Source organism: Patiria miniata, unplaced genomic scaffold (genome assembly GCF_015706575.1).
Source record: "Patiria miniata isolate m_02_andy unplaced genomic scaffold, ASM1570657v1 HiC_scaffold_7, whole genome shotgun sequence".
NCBI classification, from domain to species: Eukaryota; Metazoa; Echinodermata; class Asteroidea; order Valvatida; family Asterinidae; genus Patiria; species Patiria miniata.
In genome coordinates, this window is record NW_024037074.1 from 35,643,005 (window position 1) to 35,663,109 (window position 20,105).

The 20,105-nt window shown below is 38.2% G+C and overlaps 1 protein-coding gene across 6 annotated transcripts in view; it reads left to right on the forward strand.

Moving 5' to 3' along the window:
* Positions 1-19,815, forward strand: part of LOC119744784 (ankyrin repeat and death domain-containing protein 1A-like) — a 49,339-nt gene extending 29,524 nt beyond the window's left edge. For 3 of the 6 annotated variants that reach the window (XM_038220917.1, XM_038220916.1, XM_038220920.1), the window contains 13 exons: positions 432-530; positions 2,542-2,691; positions 6,051-6,284; positions 8,310-8,408; positions 8,936-9,034; positions 9,786-9,884; positions 10,108-10,116; positions 10,935-11,132; positions 11,846-11,944; positions 12,564-12,656; positions 13,305-13,503; positions 15,680-15,802; positions 18,278-19,815. In XM_038220917.1, coding sequence (XP_038076845.1) covers positions 432-530; positions 2,542-2,691; positions 6,051-6,284; positions 8,310-8,408; positions 8,936-9,034; positions 9,786-9,884; positions 10,108-10,116; positions 10,935-11,132; positions 11,846-11,944; positions 12,564-12,656; positions 13,305-13,503; positions 15,680-15,802; positions 18,278-18,339 — 1,563 coding nt within the window. In that variant the 3' untranslated portion in view covers positions 18,340-19,815. Of the gene's footprint in view, positions 1-431; positions 531-2,541; positions 2,692-4,705; positions 4,835-6,050; positions 6,285-8,309; positions 8,409-8,935; positions 9,035-9,785; positions 9,885-10,107; positions 10,117-10,934; positions 11,133-11,845; positions 11,945-12,563; positions 12,657-13,304; positions 13,504-15,679; positions 15,803-18,277 lie in introns of all 6 variants that reach the window. The other 3 variants (XM_038220918.1, XM_038220921.1, XM_038220919.1) reach the window with 2 other exon arrangements.
* Positions 19,816-20,105: the final 290 nt, after the last annotated feature.

Sequence of the window (20,105 nt, forward strand, 5' to 3'; positions counted from 1 at the left end):
TAAGTGAATTGAAGAGAGAACAATTTGGCGTAAAATTAGACGACAAAATACAAATTTTAATACAACTGGAAAATAAAGTTAACATACATACAACATACGTAATCAATTTTCAAAACAAGCAATTTACAAAGTTCTTGCTGTCAAACATTCAATTATTGCATTTTTCTTTGTAAAAGTGTGTCAATTTGTCTGTTTTTAAGTTTGTAAACTGCATAATAATACCGGAGTCTTATATAGCACACGTATCTACCAACAATTAGGTACTCAAGGCGCTGGAAATTATGTCTATTATTATAGAAAGGTAAATAAAGTTTATGAGAACCACTACATGTATGTACATGTAGCACCTTATAATGGTTTGCATGTACTGTTTAAATGTACATGTAGTCATCTACAACATATTCCAGTAACTGTTTTGCATGATTTTACAGTTTGGAATGAACGCATTACTCTGGTCGGCTTGGTTCGGCCAACAACCAGCGATGGATGCACTGTGCAATGGCGGAGCACTGGTCAAGTGTGAAAATAAGGTATGAAAATAAATTGTGGTAATGGTGGGCATGTTCAGACAACATTATATAACCGATATACAGATCCTTGTCATTTGATTGGTGGAACTCGCATCACGTGACATTCGTTATTGCTTCCATTCACGCCGCGGCTCAAAAAGTACTATCCGCCATGGGGAATGAACTATTGAACAGTTAGGATCATTCTTTTTCCTTGACGCGGTATTTGTGTGCAAATGCATGCTGGTGTGCGCGTTCAGCGTTGTGCGTAGCGCGTATTTTTCCAAAGAGCCAGCGCTACAGTGTTGGGTTCCAACATTTTCATGATGGGGTGGTTTGGAAGAGAGAAATACATTTTCCTCCAGTTCTTATTGAAATAAAAGTTCATGTATATCAAATGACAAGGATCTATATGTCAGTTATATAAAACAAATATTGAGTGGCTTTAAATTGTGAAATGGGAGGAATATTATCGCTCAGTAAAATCTGGAATTTTCCAGTTCACTTGGCTTCGCCTCGTGAAATGGAAAAGTCCAGATTTTACCTTGCGACATGTGCGAGGTTCTGGAAGATTTTGAAGTACCGTATTGAGGATGATAGAGCTCAGTAATGTTTACAGGTATAGTATATCATTTGCAGCTAGGTAGCTGACAAAATTGTTGTTGAAAAGTTTACTTGGTTTAAAGATAGAAATGGCACTTAACACCCTGTGAAATTATTTCATTTGGAAGAAAACAATAAAAGAAGGCCATTTCCAAAGATGCATTTAAAGAAGCATTTTGGAAATTTTCGTTAGTAGTTTGTTTTTAATGCGGCGAAGCCATGCATGCAAGCGTTGACATGCACACATGCACACGGCTGCTATAATTCGTCGGTTCAGTGCTTGACATCGCGTAGCTGCAGTTGGCTGAATGAGAATGTGTCCCGGACGCTGATTTCGGGCGCATTTCAAAACATGACTCGGCAACTTTTGAATTGAAATCGAGATCCTAGAATATTGTTTTCTTGGACTATACAGCATGCACTGAGCTAAAACCTTATCAGGTTAGTTGTTAAGCACCCTTAAGATTTTCAGTTCTCGTGTTGCTTCAAATGAAAAAGAAATGCACAAACGACAAATGATATACGCTTCTTTTAAAGAAATTGGGCTAGATGGCTCATGGAAGTACATAAGTCCAGAGGATATGTGTGTTAGTATAATTTGATGACAGTAATTTGATGAGCATGAATGGAAGTTTTACATTTTAGAGAGGGTGCAAAAATATGTTGGTTCTGAAAGAACAGGTTTTGAGTTTTGAGTATACTCTGTTTTTTTGTGTCTTTTTGTAGTTTTAACAGAGATTCATAAATACCTAAGACAGTTTACACATTCATATTGGTCGAGAGCCTGTCACGTGGCCGGTCTTTAACGGATGATAAAGACATGGCTAGCTGGTCTTAAACACTTTTCCAGTGTCACATGAAATTTGAACTCCCATGAAATCTGGTGCCTTTTAACGTTTTATTGATTGAACGTTCACATTCCTTGTGTATGCATGCGCAATACTACCAGTGAATCAGTATTTCATGGTCCGAAATTCACACTACACCAGCCCAGCTGCGTTTTGCGTGACATCGCGCAGTACGCGCGACGCGCACGCCAATGTCCTTATAAGGTAACGAGTCGTGGAGGGGCATTCCATATTATAGTCAGAGGGGTGTTTCGTAAAACGTGAAGTAAAATTGTTGAACAAAATGGTTGGCAACGTCTAGTTTTTTACTTGTTTTCATTTTTAGACCGAAAAGATTTGGGTTTTTTGGGGTCCAAAAAAGGTATTTATGAATGGGAATAAATATGTGTTCGGTCGGTATTAAACACTCTGTTAAAGACCGGTGGGAGTCTGGATGGGTGATAATTACCCATCCAGACTCCCATTGGTCTTAAACAGAGTGTTATAATACCTCCCGAACACACATTTATTCCCTTAGTAATTGTATGGTTTAACCTGATTTTATTTTCATATGTTTTTGGTTTGCCTTTTCTCAACTACAGCAAGGACTGACCATAGTCCATTGTGCTGCCTCTCGCGGCCACGTCAACGTCTTGAAGTACATCGTGGACAATCTCTTGGAGGAGGACAGCATGGATTCTGATGATGAGGAGTCGGGACTCTTACCAGGGCTCGGGGCAATGCAAGGAAAGGTAGAGATCCAAGTTTCATTATAATAAGGCGGGGAACTCATTTCAGACAAAATTGTAGTGGAAACGGTTTGGGAGATCAAGTGAATGAAGGGAAGCATTAGTTTTGTGAATTTATGAATGTTGGCTAAAAAGGGTGAGATTACACTTGTTCCTCATCATTTTCCAAACATTTTTTGATATCATTTATCCAATCAAAAATTGAGAAAGATCACATTTTGTACTGTAAGAGCTCAAATTTATGCTGCTACATGTTATTTTCAAAGAGTAGTTTTTCAATCTACAATGTAATTTCATCCTTTGTATTCATCATAATTCAAAGTCTGACACATGGTTTTGCATGGCTAGAGTTCACCCACCATAATTTTATGCTGACCTGTTTAATCCTGACTTGCTACCAGACGGAAAAAAAATAGTGGTAACCATTATTATAATATGGGAAGACACAGCTGCCCCACAGAGATGCTCACAGTGTATGCTGATGGTTCGTGGGTAGAAATACTGATGTTGCCATTTCACAAAGAGACAAACATCTGTTATAAATGATTAGAGAATTTAATTAACAGTTTTATTTTAATGGCTCAGTAGCAGAAAGATTTCAATTTGAAAACAGTATACAAACTAGCTTTCAGTAGTTCATTCTTGGCAATAAATTTGTGGAATCATACCAAAATTGTGCTGCAAAATGTGCTTTAGTCAAGCATATTTCAACCCTGACAAAGTTCACATTGTATATTTCACAACATCAAAGTTGCTTCGGCCTTTAAACTGAGATAAATTCAGAATGTAGATCTTTAGAAAAGTGGGATTTTTTTCCATACGTTTGGACAAGGCCAGTCTCTTTTGCTGAAATGGTGACAATATATTGGTATGGGGAGGAAATAGGGATGCATCATGATGCGTGCATCATGATGCGTGCACAATTATGGGTACATTGTGCATGCCAAGTGTAAATGCCTGATTGCATGGGGCTTGTACAAAATGGCTGCTGCAAGCTGGTGTCCTCGGGGGTGTGAAATCACAGCTTTAAAGCTGATTTCAGCTTTTTTATTTTGGATTTCAGCTTTTTCCCTCACTTGCTGTGTACAAAAGTATAGGAGATTTCCAAAGTTCAACTTTTTTTACACCTTTTTGAGCTGTTTTCAGCTATTTTTATCAGTGGTCACTCACACCCGTGTGTCCTATAACAGACACGACAGAGTTGTAGTCAAATCGATCACAAGTCAACTCACAAGTAAACCCGCAAGTCAACTTACACCCAACGTCACGGACAAAAAAAAATGAACAATGTCAAAGAAATACTGTTTCCATTGTTCATTTGTGACCTGCCATAGCATAATGAGGAATAACCCCCCATCTTTGACTCTTCATGTTATGTACATCATATTCCATTGGCTTTCCAATGATACCAAATGTATTGCTATAGCTTAATTTATTTCAAAGATATGACGCAGGAACTTCAACAGTGTCCTGCTAAAATTCTTTAACCTCATTTCGAGAAATATGGCTTTGAAAAAAAAGACATGTGTTGCGTCGCCAACGGCAGTGAAAAACGTTCTTCAGTTTTTCCACTTTTGTGGGTAATTTTTTCCAAACAAAAATGCATAGTGTTAATCTTGGATACCTTGGCTATTCAAAAATACAAAACAATCAAAAATGATTTTCACATGATTTTTCTAGTATATCCGACTTCCGATTACTCAGAGCAAGGGTTTGGGGGACATTCCTCGTTTTGCCTCAGTAGGAAACATTTAAGTTCTTCGCCACTTAACTTCAAATAAGAATACATTATAAATGCGACTTGAATACAACTGCGAGCAGCAAAGAACACAAATTGCGTACACGCTACATGTCACCACAATTTTGCAGTTGCCTTGCATGGATATACATTACAGACTTTTTGAATGCGTACCATCATTAAAACAGTATGCAACTTGTGGTTTCCCTGTCCACTCACAAACACCGTTGCACCATTGTATTTCCGTGCACTTTTTTTTTCCATTCCAAATCTTTAAAGATGACGGGGTTATTTGGTGCAGCGGCATCTTACGTAGGTTTGAAAGATAAAAAGGACCAAGGGCAGGCGACCAAGAAGACCAAGTTTCGGCCAGAGAGTTCCTTTTTGGAGCACAGATGCTCGGGACAGGTATGGTATTCAATGAGGTTGTAGGCGAGTCCTTTTCTGAGTCCCACAAGAATACTGAAATATTCAATTATGTGTTACGACCCAACAGAATGAGTCACAAAGTCACCAAAGCTACACGTCTTTTGAGTTATTGGCAAATCTAAGAGAAAATTACACAAGTGGAAATATATGGAGACAGCTAACTTACTCAGCCACATGATATCTGTATATAAATTTGTCAAACTGAAAGATATATCGAATTATGCGCTTCATACTGCATGTGAAAAACTAAAATCGTCCTTTCATTTCACGGGATCCCATTCCATATAGTTGTGTAAGTCGTAAAAATTGAGCCTGAAAAACTTGGGCTTGAAAAACTCGGGTAGCAAACCGAGTATCTGGGTAAAATTTATGCTGAGAATTTTTAGAATTTGTTAAAGGAATCAGACTTGAGTTTTGAGTCCAAATCCTTTTTGAAAATGATACCCAGCTTCAGTTGTACAGCCAGTGTCAGCATTATGTCCAAACACTCCTATTTCAACTGAAACCGAAGCATTCAGTTAATCAAGTATTGGTGCTCGGGATTCATTCCAACTACAACACCTTATATTTCAGAGTTATTCGGGACTCAGAAAGGGACTTGACTGCAACCTGGTATGCAAGCTCATCACACCCTGCAACTTTATGCAATGCCTCTTTCTTTGCCAACTTTTGATGGCCAGTCATTTTCTAAAATGCAGTTATGAATATTCACAGTGTGTCAGTGGTAGAAAAACAAAGCTTTCCCCCCAAAACAGCTAGTTCAAACACAGACTCGGATCTCTAAAATGGCAGCGCTCATGTCCAGGTCTCAAGATTTTGGCTGTCTAAGACGAAATATGTCTTGTTCGCTTTGTCTCATTAATATGTACATTAAAGTCCATAATGAGCAAAAGAAATTAACGTGCAAAAGCTGCAGGGTGCACATTCAGTGTTATGGTCGGTAAAGGTGCACAGCATGCACATGTGCATGAAATATTGCACTGGGAATGCTGGGATACATCTCTCCATTGGATGTTGCACGGAGGATAGGGAAGATGTATTGCAATTTGATGGAAAAGGTTTGATGAAGATTGTCAAAACAATCAAAAGTGCATGAAAATTACCCAGCTCCATACTAACCATCAGAAACATTTTTTTGTTATTTGTTGACATGCCCCTTAACTGTCTGTGTCGTTTTTAATTCCTGCGACTGGAGGACAAAAATCGGACTGCGGCCTGGATTTCAAACGCGGCTGTGAACAGTCATTCCCCAAAAGCCACACCCGTGGTGCCTCGTAACTCAATGATGAATAACATCAGGAGAAAGTCTGTAGCGCCATTCAGCTACCTCCACAGTCATATGCCCATGGGCGTCAAGAAGGTTGCGAAAGTACCCAAGCCCCAGTTCAGGGGAGAGGATTCGCTGATGGAGAAGAAGAGTTGGTTTCAGGTAGTTGATGGGGTTATGAATATGCATGAGGCTCTCCATGAACAGGAATGAAGAGGCCAGGATGTGGATCACAGTGGTCTAAGGCACGGAAGTTCTTTCTCGAGTTTCATGAATATGCATGAGGAACTTATTTCCATGGAATGGAACAGGAGATTTAAGATGAGTCAATGATGATGTTTCACTGGTCCTGAGAATGCTTGAGGCACTCCCATATCATGAATATGTATAGGCGATTAAAGAGGTTGACCAGCATTAATTTGAGGTACATGTCTTTTTCAATTGTCTTGAATATGCATGATGCACGCGGTATTTCAATGGAAAGGAATAAGGATTCAAACTATTCGTAATTTGGAATTTACGTCAGGGTGATGTAAATTCAATATTGGTTTTTGCCCTTCACTGACGTATTTTTAAAAACACTGTATACGCAGTGTTGTCCCGAGTGATTGTGAGAAAAAAAATCACTCGGGTGGGGTTCGAACCCACGACCTCCTGCTTACTAAGTGCAGATGTCTTACTCCACCACTCGACCACCGAGCTTGAGTAACAGATATTCCTTTGGGTTCTGAATATGCATGAGGCACTCTTTATTATCGTGAATAGGTTCAAGGACCTTGCAGATTGTTCAAGGACATTACAGATTGTTCAACATTGCAATGTTTACAGGCACTGGTGTAGTTTCTCTGGTTAATGGACATGCACAAGGTATTAATCTTCATTTTTATGGATATGTACAAATGTTTAAGGGTCTAGATCGACTTACGTTGGTTGGAGGCACAAGGGTTGGTTCTCAGTACCTTGAATATGTTTGCAGCACTCTATATTGTCCTGAATAGGCACAAGAAGATTTTAGATTGGTCAGCATTGATTTCAGGCACAGGTATTACTTCTCAGGTTCACAGATATGCACAAGGTACTCTTCATTTTTGTAACATATGGAATGATGGAATATATTTCTGCAATATTTTAGTGTATAAGGAGATTGTAGATTTGGTTACATTGATTTGAGGCACAAAGTTGATTTCTCTGGTTCTTAAATATGCATGTTGAACTTCCTTGAATTGAAAAGGTACAATGGAATCCTGGATTGACCAGCATTGATGTTCAGGCACAGAATTGGGTTTTTTTCATGTATAGTTCCATTTATTTATTAAAATATTAAAGAGATCGGCAAGAACTGATTTAAAGGGAAAATACAACATTTGCAAACATCGAAAAATAAAATGACCAAGTTTTTACGAAATACCTTACAGGATGTTGGTAAATGACAGTCTAAAGCATACTGTAAAATTATGGCACCTGGTGTGAAGTCGTTTTCAAGAAAATTGTATTTTTGTTTACATTTCCAACGGTGGTCGGCCGACCAGCGTTGGAAAAACCTAACTATTTTTCACTACTGCTCCAAATTTACCATTTTTTCAGTCCAATTTTGTTTGCTAATTGGTTTTATGTTCATGAATGGGTGCAGGTCAGCTAGACTGGTTCCCTTAGCGTACAATTTTCCGGCATCTGTAAATTGATCCATTTCATCTTCAGTGGAGTCAGGGAACCAGACTACTTGAACATTTTTGTTTTTCTTGGTTTTTCCAGCATTTTCGAAAACAAAATTTCAAACATGTCAGTGTAACAATAATTTGATCTATTATACTAACCCCTCAAATAGTTCATTTCTGAAAATTAAAGCATAAGCCAATGATGTACATTCCCTTTAAGGCAAGGATGTTGTTTTTCTGGTCGATTTTGCATGAAATGGTCTAATTACGCACAAGAAGACTCCAGGGGGAGAAGAAATACTAGAGGTTTTTTTTATCTTTCAAGTACTACATTGTCTTTGGAGCCCAAAAAAGTAAACAAAGCATGTAGATGTCAACCTTTTAACTATTAATTGTGCACTGTTTTTTTAATTGGATTAAATAAAGACAATTTTGAGTTCATTTCTGAAGGGATTTAAATTTCATTTGTGAGGTGCTAAATGCCCTCAAGATTTTCAGAATCTGTAATATTTTGTTCTGATTGTTTTGTTAGGGTAGCAAAACGCCAATCCACCTGGCTGCCGAGAACGGCCGTGTGGAAGCCACCAAGTTCCTCATACAGGTCAAATGCAATAAGCTGGCGAGGACCGCGGTGAGTTTACCTTCAAACGAAAAAAAAACTGAAAGAGTTCAGAGTCATTTGTAGTTGTAATGCAGTTGAGTCACGAGATAGTCAAACAAAGCGACAAACTCAAACTTCTGCTAGGGCCTAAATGTATAAAAGTTATTCCATCTGGCATGTTGTTATTTTGAAGAAAAAAGATACAAGACGGTCATTTCCAAAGATATGTCAAGTGACACACTGTTGGAAATTCATGTGATGTTCAGATTGGTTCCTGGTCCCTCCATTGTCAATCTATCTTTGAATATGTAGGAGGCAGGAATCAGTCAAGTGGTTGTCAGGATAGCGCCACAGTGTGACCAACTTCAGCATCAAATTTCAAAGTCAGAAAAAAAAACTGCCATTGTTTTCTCAAAAAGTACATCATCAGTGTAGCTAAAGTGTTGGCATACATCTGTCAATTTTTAGAGCTGTTGATAGTTGAATTGGTTAAAGGATAATGTCTGCGATGATCTATCAGCGTTTGAAATTTATATCTTCCATTTTACACACTCTAGGATGGCAGTACAGCTCTCCATCTGGCTGCCAAGAGAGGCCACATAGAAATGGTCCATCTACTGCTTGAAAACAACCTGGACATTGACATCAGAAATGAGGTATGTGACTAACTGTGTTTTAATCAATGTTTCTGATCTACCATTCATTTTGCATGAGCTTTTTAATGTACTCTTATGACATTTTTAATGTACTCTTATGACATTTTTGATGCGGTTAATTTTGTAAAGCGCATTGAGAGTTTTCTTATGATATAATGCGCTATATAAGAATATTACTACTATTACTGTAATAGGGCGACAGGTTTTGCGAACTCCGTCCACAATAGGGCGATACACCTTATTGAGGCGACAAAATAACTGTCGCCCTTTTATGAAAACGACCCTTAGGACAAGGAATTTTGCTGTCGCTAACCATCTAGATCGATTCCTCATGGTCCAATTAGTATAAATACTAAATTTCGTGGAAAAAACATAAGGTAAACTTGGGTTAGGTGACAGTTTAGGTTTGTGCACAAGTCTATGGGAAAGTCACCCTATTGGGGCGAAAAGAGTAATTATTATTATTAATATCATTATTATTGTTATTATAACTTGATCCATAGGTAAGGTTTGTCCAGTCCAAAATTGCGTCCAATCAGAGATCGAAATTGTTACAACAATCTTCTCTTTTTCCTCTCTCCTTGTTTTTCTGACATTTACCCTGCTACTGTTTGCTGTCCAATGTTTTTTTTCGTTCCTACATGTACTGCTGTTTGCTGTCTGACTCTTCTGACACTGCTACTATAACATGTCTGCTTCTTCTGACCCTGCTACTATTTTCTGATTGGTTTGTGTGTGTTTTTTTCTGTAGGAGGGCATGACTCCACTGCTGTTTGCTGCCGATGAGGGACACGCAAATGTAGTGGAGCTCCTTCTAAGACAGAAAGCTGACTGCAATGTTAAAGCTAATGTAAGTCAAAATTTAAGTTACTGTTAAAACATGAATTTACTGAGGAAAAAATCCATTGTTTCGTATGGGAGGGCTGTAATTTCAACAGTGAGCTGTCTTTGACACTGAAAGAGTGATATTTGTTGAAAAAAGTGAGGAAAAAACCTCGAAAATGCAGTATCAGTTTTCGTTTACTTTTGTCACCTGTTTCTTTTCTTTCTTTCATGTCTCGCTGTCTTCACAGGAAAAAAGGGTAAGTAAAGTTCACTGTGACTCATCGTCTTATGATTTTAGAAGATGTTACGTCTACAAACTTAATTGGATATTTTGCCACATTACAGTTAACACATTCAACAACTAAAAAATGGCGCTGCAGGCTTGCTACCAATAGGCTAGACACCAAACATGGATGGATTCCGTTTGTGTTGGAATAAACGAAAAGTTAAAAGGCTCATCATGCCATAAGGCCAAAAAAAAAAGTCTCCGGTTTCTGGTTTGCGCGCGCGTCGCCGTAGCCATGCGTGTCGGCAAAATGAAAAAGGTGTTTTTTCAATGAAAGATGATGTCTCAAAACCGCCAAACTCACTGGTTTGACTGGAATCCTGCTGCTGCACAATTTAACGTGTTTTTAGATTGGGTTATGGTCGAGAATAAGCTTTATGTGGCCTCTCTGGACTCCCATATATTTGCACTAAGTTTAGTCGGGCACCATTTGCAGTCATCAGCCGACATTTGAAGCAAAAAAATCAGGTAAAAAAAAAAGCCGCGTCGCCGCACCACTTTTGGGGCAAGCTCCATACCAGAAACCGGAGACTTTTTTTTGGGCCTAATGAAATCAACGTAATTCTTTTGTTATACGTTGTACACACCAAATAGACCAAAATAAATGTATGCACATACAAAACATTACTATTTTAGATGACAAATACACCTCATCATAACAGGTTCAAATTGAAATGTTTTCCTTTTGATTTGGGAACACTTAAAGTTGGCCATAATTTGCTATATGCCACCACAAAAACATACGATGGGTGATGCAAAGAACCTTCGTTGTATTCCTGATTTCCACAGAAAGAAATGGCAGCCGTCCACTTTGCAGCCCAAAACAACCATTCGTCCGTCATCAAAGTGCTGTGCAATTTTGGGGTAGACCTGGACGCCAAGTGTCAGGGGGGCAACACGGCCATTCATCTCGCCTCCATCGCTGATCGCATTGAGGTCCTACAGACCCTCATATCCAAGGGAGCCAATGTCAACGCCTTCAATGACGTGAGTATAACTTGTAGCAAGAACCTGAGGCTTGGTTATTCGAAAACTGACATGAGTATAGCCGACCCTCTCGAGCATCTAATTGCTTGCTGTATCACTCAATTTGACTTTTTAATGAATATGGAGTGTAGATAGGAAAAAGAAAATAAACATCGGGACTACAAGGCCAACGTTAGGGTTTTTTTCCAGTCGTTTAGGCCAAAAAAAAAAACATAATAGTTCTGCTTCCGGTTTCCCTATCTACCCTATTCTGACAGCACCTACCCTAATTTTTTTTATGGGAAAAATGAGAAAAAACACCCCAAACCATCAATTTCTACCGTTTACTTTTGACTGCACGCAGACGCCTCCATATGATCATACACAAAAAAATTTGGCAAAAAAATTAATTCCCTACCTACCTACCCTATTTTGGAATGCCAGGTAATGGGAAGCACTACTATTTTTTTTTTGGCTTTAGCCATTAAGAGCATGCAAAAGTAGGTGCCAGCTTTGGGAGGGTTAAGAGTGGTTATGGTTCTTGCATCCACAGCCTGTGATTACGAAATAGCCTGAAATTTTATTGCCAACAGCTCAGTCGCGTGTCGATATGTCAGATTCAGCTATGAAGCCTTGCTAACATTTTCTAATAAGATAAACAGTGTAGAAATATTTGTGTGCTATCTCACTCAAAATAATTTGCAACACAGATGTAATTTCCATTCAATTTGTAGAAGAAACGTCAAGCTCTGCATGAAGCTACAGAGAACAACCTGACAGATGTGGTGGAGACGTTGCTGATTGCCGGAGCATGGGTCAACCAAGTGGACAAGGTAGGGAGGCTATTGGCTGTATGCATGCTCACAAGAGGGCACTGTGATCCCCTTATATGGCTAACAATAGAGGGCACAGCACTGGTTCTAATGCAGTGTTGATACACTGTTCTCATTTTCACCCAACAAGGAGGTACTTGCAAACAGTGTCCATTTCCATCTATCCGCTCCGTTCACAAGTACCCCCTCACGGGCAAAGAAAGTACAGTTCGGGGTGACCGACCGACGCCATCTTGCCTGACTGCAATTTTGGCGCGGCCGTAGCACTGCCTGTACATAATACAAATCCCCTGGTGTACGTGCGTCACACACAAAGTACAAGGAATGGTGCCCGTCAACCAGCTAAATGTCCCACCCATGGGACGTCGTTGTTAAGTAAAACTGCGCCCTTTTTCGTTTGCGCACGGAGCCCATTCGGCTCATTTCTTTTGATGAATTTCACATTGGGATATTTGTATTTTGATAATGATTTTTGAAGTTCATCACTGGACAAATTCCAGTATATAAGACAAAGACTCACTTTCCCAATGTTTGCATGTCTTACCATGCAACACATGTTGGAAAGAACTATGTCAGTCAGAGTAAAGGCTTCGCTAAGTCATTCTCCTTTTTGGGACAGAATGGCAAGACAGCTTTGATGATGGCAGCGAGGGCCGAGAATGTGACCATCACAGACATGATCATCAAGGCAAGCCGGTATTTCACCAAACGGGTAAGTTGTGTAAGACAGATCCTTTGACCCCGGCAGAGATGTGGTGTTGTCCAAAGTGAATCTACATACCCCCTTTGTCAGAGTAGTGACACACCATACTTTCAGTGCAATTTAGCAACATTTTGGATGCCCCTATGAATTGACTTGATGCGCCCCACAGCATCCCCCCATATCCCCCCCCCCCCCTCACATGACGGCCACAAAGGACATGACACACCCACAGCGCACAATTCCGAGGGGGTTGATTGGATCCATCTAAAATTTTCACACAATGGTGTAAACACCTTCAATTGCGACCCCCTATTCTCCCTCTTTTGTTTGTGCTCTAACTTTTTAAGAAGACTTCCCATATTTTATTTACACTATCGTCAGTTGTTGGCCTTCGGGAATTGTGGACACTATTGTCCTCCATTGTTCAGCGTCCCCTACTACATACAAAAACAAACCCATCAGTTATTTGTTGTTCAATTTGCCCCTATTCTTAAGTTTTGGATTTAAATCTGGAATAAACCACAAGAGCAAAATGACTAGGGCCACTTTTAATAAATTTGTCATTGAACAAGGAAAATTGGTTGAAACGTGACTTATGAAACACCCATACCGCCCTTTTACAATCTGTACAATCCAAAATTTTGTTTGATTCCCAAGAAAAATGAGAAGCGACCCTACATCAAAGGGAAGGAGCACATCCAGTTCCGCAAAGAGTCGACCGAAGAGCAGCGGCAGATGAAACCAATAATGTGGAAGCTGGCCATGAAGCAGTTATCACAAGACGATTCCACGCGACTGGTCTTCTACTGGGGCTTCTCTGCTGATCAAGTCAAAGCGGTGCAGACCCAGTATACAGGTAGGCGAGATCTAGACCCAAGTTAGTGGAGCAAAAGCCTTGCTTCAGAGATGAAACTTTTCCGATTTTAACCAGTTCACGTCGGATGACGTGTATACGATGTTCAGAACGGATGACGGATAAACACTCAACAAACGTGGCCGGAAATATCTGTCTGCAACCCGCTCACAGCAAACGAGGCCAGAAATATCAGGGTGTGCTACCCGCAGATGACAACCTGAACCCATCTGGCATCAAGGTTCAGGACAATCCCGTGCTTGAGTCCGGTCAATGTCAAAATAATCCTGGCACAAAGTGGTTAATCGGAACTCCGACTTTTTCAAATATATTTTCAAAATTCTTATTTTTTTGACCATCTTTGCCCTGCAAAGTTTGATCTTTTTAAATTAAATTTCAACAAATTTGATGAAAACGGCACCGCGACGTTTGTAATGCAAACGCAATTTTAATCAGTTCTACCAGTCGTCAGCGCACAGATTGTATGGTTAATGCACATAAGTAAGCTTGGATTGGAATAGTTTTGGCTGGAAATGAGTTTATGACATGTCTGAAACTACGCACAGAGCTTAAAGGCCGTTTCACGTGGAGCTCCACTGCAGGAAAATCCAAAATGTTGCGTTATTTTCAGAGGTTTGAGATTTAGTTGTATACAATGTAATGCTTTAAAAATCGTGATGATTATCTTGGGGATAGTGAAGAGAGTATAAAAGATTTCATTGACTGTTGTTGGAAGGAAAAGACGATCATGCTGACTTTTTTTTTCACTTTAATCTCATACTTAATGCAACTCGATTAATTAACTTTAATCTTTCTAATCTTTCATCTCTCTACTTTGCTACTTGTTGTAAATCTACACCTTGTTAACTGCATTAAAACTCCTACCCCCGGGTGATGCTGATCGTAATAACTTTTTTGTGATTGGACCGTGGGGTGGCGGCGGTGAACCTTTGATTCTTTCAAGCACCAAATGGCTGCTATCTTGTTGCAGGCACAACTATCAATGAAAATGTACATGTATCTCTGTGTAGATCTTGGATGTACAGGCTTTAGTGCTTTTTCCTTCATTCTTATGATTTGCATTTCCATTGTTATATAACCTTGAACTGAATGGGATTCGGCTTTCTGTTTTGTTCCGTGTAATTCTTGTATATGTACCAGGAACAGTTCACTAAATAGTATGACCAGTCATCTATAAATTTAATAAAGTGTTAATAAATTTTTTACTGTGGAATGGGCCTTTGTTTTGCCATGCGGCTGCGCCGTGGGTTGGGACAAATAACTCAATGACACGTTGTGTAAAACAATATATACATTTATCATACAATATATGAAATCTTTTTCTTCCATTTATAAAGCAAAAAAAATGAAGGAACATAGATTTTAACAAATATTGGCCCACATCAGTGTCAACAAATTGGCAAAAAGGAATAAAATTAATACTGTTATCATTTATATACAGATAATTTCAGTATAGACAATTAGGCTCAAAAAGATGCCATACAATACACAGAAAATCACCCGTACCATTTATAAAAGGACACAAAAAACAGTTCACATTGAAACAGAAGACCTGTGTTCACCGTGCAGATCAACATAATCAAATAGGACTGCTGCTGTAACATTGTTTGATTCGCATGTTATGTTTGAATTTTGAGTGTGACAAACCATAAGTATTGTAGATTTGTATAAGTATGAGAAAGCATTTGTGACCCTGCAGCACAAAACCAGTCACTTGGACCGATTTTTGAAAACTAGGTTTTTGGCTCATTGGAAAGGACATTGAATAAACTTTCCAATGATGCACAGAATATGGGAATCAGACAAAATGTAATGAAGTTTGAGGTGTTTTCAGTTTCCAATTTTCGGGCCACAAGTTTGTAAAAGTCGAGAAATAAGTCTTTAAAGTTTCCGACCTGAACTTGTTAACAGCGCACATTTATATGAAAGTAATCAGAATGAAATTTGGAGTAAACATGTACATTCATCACTTGGTCCTTATTTTAAAAAAAAAAAAAAAAAGTGTCATCAATATTCTGTGTATTATAGGCTGTATCCCAAAATACGGCCGTGCGACTTCCGAGTGATTTGTACTGGAGGGTCACATTTGAGTTTTAAAACTAATGAAAAGTTGTTGAATTGTTTGCGTATCTCAAGCCAGTTTTGATTGTTTTATCAGGTCCCAAGAGTTGGAAGGAGCACACCTACAGAATGCTGCTGATATGGCTACACGGGGCCGAGGACAACCCTCTGAAAGGCCTGTATGAGGGACTGGTTGCTATTGAGAGGAAAGCTTTAGCAGGTGAGGTGCTATGTACTCTGCGACCAAATATATCAAGAAACAAGTCTGAGCACATTTGTTTTCAATAATCATTTTCCATATGACAAGAAACACAATAAAGGGGGCCACTTTTGCTACCGTCATGTAAGCAGTGTTTCCAATGGTTTGTTAAAGGGAAGATACAACATTTGCAAACATCAAAAAACAAAATGATCAAATTATCACGAAATACCTTACTGAATTGTTAGGGATTGACAGTCTAAAGCATCCTGTAAAATCATGGCTCCTGGTGTGCTGACATTTTCAAGAAAAACTGTATTTTTCCAATGCTGGTCGGCCGACCAGCGTTGGAAAACACTGGCTTTTTAAAAAACTGTGTTCATATTTAGTTATTCCGCATTTTCTTTGCAATAGATTACACACCTGTGAAGGGGTACAAACCTGCTAGAGTGATTCTTTGACCTTACAATTGCCCAAAGTCTTTACGTTTGTCCGTTTCATCTTAAGTGGGGTCGGGGAACCAGACTACAAGAAAATGATTGGTTTTCTTGGTTTTTCCAGCATAAACAAGCCCAAAACGTGAAACAAGTCAGTTGAACAATATTTGCTATAACATACTAATCCTCCAAATCCAATTATTTCTGAAAATTGCAGCAAAAGCAAATATTGTACATTCCCTTTAAATACCTGAAACCACCAAAGACGAATTTCAACACATGAATGGACATGCAGCCTCTTGCTGAAGATAATTTGAGTTGATTATTTTATGCTGCTTTTTGACATTATCCTCAAATTTCCATCAAATAGTGGACGGAACTCTTAGGTAACTTTTTCCGTCCATTTTTTATGGAAATTTGTGGGTGATTTTAAAAAACTAAAAAGAAAGAAAGATATAATTCAACACATATTACATGTATTATAAGCCTACATGTCTATTCACTTTTCAACAACTTTTGGGGTGGTTTCAGGTACTTAAAAAAAAAAATTACAACCATTGGAAAAACTGCTAACGTGACGGATGCAAAGTGGCCTCCTGTATATCATGCATTAGAAAGAGGAAAGTTTAAGGATGTGATGTTTACATGTTTAAACATTTAAACCAAAAAAAAATCTAAATGATTTGCCACACCGTTCAATTGTAACCCGTAACCCGAGTTTCCTTTAAGTTATGAACAAATATACATAGCAGAAATAATTAACCTATTTAATTTACAAAACCTTAAAAGCACGGCAGTATTTGATTACATTTGGAGTACAAGTAGTCAAGTTTTTAACTGTATGACTGCCTGCTATTTAATATCTTGATAATTTTGATTTATCATGCCAATCACTCCGGTCTGCAGACATAATGGGCAGGTGTCAGCCTGTGTGAAATAGCTAAATCTTTAAATGGTTCTTAAAATATTTGCTATTAACGTTTACAAAATTAAATGCACAGTTATACCTTAGGAAATAGAGGTTTCAATACTGGGCTATCACGCTACACGTATTTGAAATTGTGTTGAATATGGACCTTGATATGAGGCAGGCATGCAACTTTTCCTCGGATCCGCTGAATTCCTTGTTGTTTACTTTTCATGAATGCCTTTACAAATTGAAAAACACTGTACAAAGTCTTGTGTGGTTGGGAATGTCCTCATTTTTTTCTAAATTCCCAGTTGCATGCCTTATGAGGGTCCTACTGATTTCCATTATGAAAGATGTTTTTTTTCAAAGGATTGTATCTCAAAAGTAGCTCTTGCGACATCCAACTGACATACTTTGAGTCACATGGTTTGAAGGATTGGCAGTGGCAAGTTTAAGCTCCCAAACTGTAGCCTGTTCATTGACCCTTGGTACTTTTGGTGAAGTTTATTGCAAGTCAGTTGTGTATGCCAATGCACTCCAGCAGAAGTGCGTTGGAGGATTCTTTGACTAAACCAGCCAAGTGATTTGACCACAGACATGACAGACTTGTTTAGTTTGCTCTCATTGCTGACCAGAGAGTTTCCTCACAGCATGGCCAAGCTTTCTGTCAATACCCTTTGGCAATTCTTGGAGTGTACTCTGGTTCACCCCCAAAGTACAGTGGCAAATAAATATAAGAGGGCTGTGCAAATAACATGGGCGAGTCACTCTTTTCAAATACAATGTACTGAAGTGATTTTGAGGATCAGATAGAGCAAGGGTTAACTCATACTCTCCAATTCTTAAAAAAATCCACTACGAGATTTGGAGGAGTTAGTAGGATTGAGGAAAGTAGAGGCCAGCTACTTCAATATTCTACTTGGGCATTGCCTCTTGAAAGTTGGGGGACATATAATGTGCCGTTTGGTTCCTGCACAGAGGTGGATTTTGGAGAATGTAGGAAAGGATCTGAACAGAACACAACTGGAGTTGCATGTAGATTTGATGATGTCTCTAACAATTGTTTGGGTATTCCATTCCTTGGTCTAAAACTTTTAAAATTAAATAATAATAAAATAAATTTCAGATTTTTTTGTAAATTTATTTCAGAGATCATCAGGAAGAAAGCCAATCAGAAGCTTGAGGGCAAAGATGGCTGCTCAATCTCATGACCGCATTGCTATTTGACCTTTGACTTCTTGACCTCGCAGAGGTCACAGCACAGCCTTTCACCTCTATTCATTAAAGGTTAGTTATTACTTGTCTTCCATGAAATACGCTATATTTTGTACTATTCTGCCTCTTTAAGTCATTTTCTCTCTGAAATTCGAAGAAAAAAATGTGCACCTATTTTCTTCAAGTTTCGTTGAGAAATGATACCAAAAAGGATAGTAGTGTATTTTTGTAGTTAGATCTAAAGATGTATAGGATGCATCAAATAACGTGTATTTTCTGACCTTATTTAAGAAACACTGTATTCGTTTGTACTAATTCTGAAATATGTCCAAGAAGTGGGTTTTTTTTGTCCTCAGTGACTGTATTAAACCCAACTTTGAAGCTGCGTATTTATTAAGGTATAAAAAGATATGATGGAATATTTCTATGTGTAGGTCTGTTCTTTTTTCTTCGTCTTCTTTTCACGTGTGCTTTTTTTAAAAACCACCAAACCAATTAGGCAATATTGGTATTACTAATAATACAAGATAAAACTTCACTATTTAAGGGTAATTACTATTAATACATACAAGTATAACTGATGCCAAAATAAATATTAAATAGAACGTAGACATGGTGATCAGGACTTAATTTTTTACAATTGCAATATTTGGAAACAGTAGATCTTGGACCTGATTTTGACAAGTAATTGAATTTCTTTTGAGGAAAACTGTGCCAATTGTGCAAAAACTTGTGGGAAAATGTTTTGTTATTTAGCTAAATCAAATAATATTGGGACTTCATAGAGTTTAAAGGCTTACAGCGCTCCTCCTTGTTACATAAATTCTTTGGTTCCTGAAACCATTTGAAATTTAGTTTCAATTGTCAGAGGTTGGAACAGTTAATGTTCGCTCTTATACCCTAACCCTAACCAAACTCAACCCATCAAAGTCCAACAGCAGGTGTTGTTGAAATTTGTTAGAATGGGTACAGTACCCCTGAACTGATGGTCTTTTACATTGGGTTTGGCATACCTCCAGAAACTAAGTCCAACAGTGTATGTTCCTAGTAAATTATGCTAGAGAGTTAGGGCTAAGGTGCATTTAATTTCAATATTTGTATGTCCCAAACTTGATTTCATATGCGAAATCTACAGTTATTTCATTATGTCTTTTGAGCTTTCAAGTTTAAATGCTCTATCATAAAAGTTTCCAAGCTTTTCTTGAAAAATATTTTGTCTTCCAAAAAGTAGTTTTTGTATTCAAAATATTTGTATATACTTTGCAGTTTGACTGTTTTGTCATCCAGTTTCGTAAGAAACATGTTAAACTATGTTATTACTAATTTATTTCATATTTCATAAAAATAATTTATTTCATATTTCATAAAATGTATAATATATGCTTATTCAATATTTATCATGTTGGGACCATTAATAGGTATATTGTATACAACAGTAAAATAAACCTAACCATGTAGCCTACTAAAGTAAACATTTTGCATTTTGTCCCATTTTCTGACTTGATACATTTAAATGCAGATTATCGAGTCACAAATCCTTTCCCAAACTATTGCCAGCAATTTACGCAATGATTGCCACCCAAGATGCAAATGTACATAAATTATCGAAATTCAAAAGTGATGTCAAAATATTCCAACCCTTTTTTCCCAACAGCAGAAATTGTATGGTACAGTTTTAACACACCTGTTATAGTAATTCACACATAAGTCACATACATGTACATTGCACCTGCTATAAGCAAAAACGTGCCCACTAAATGTA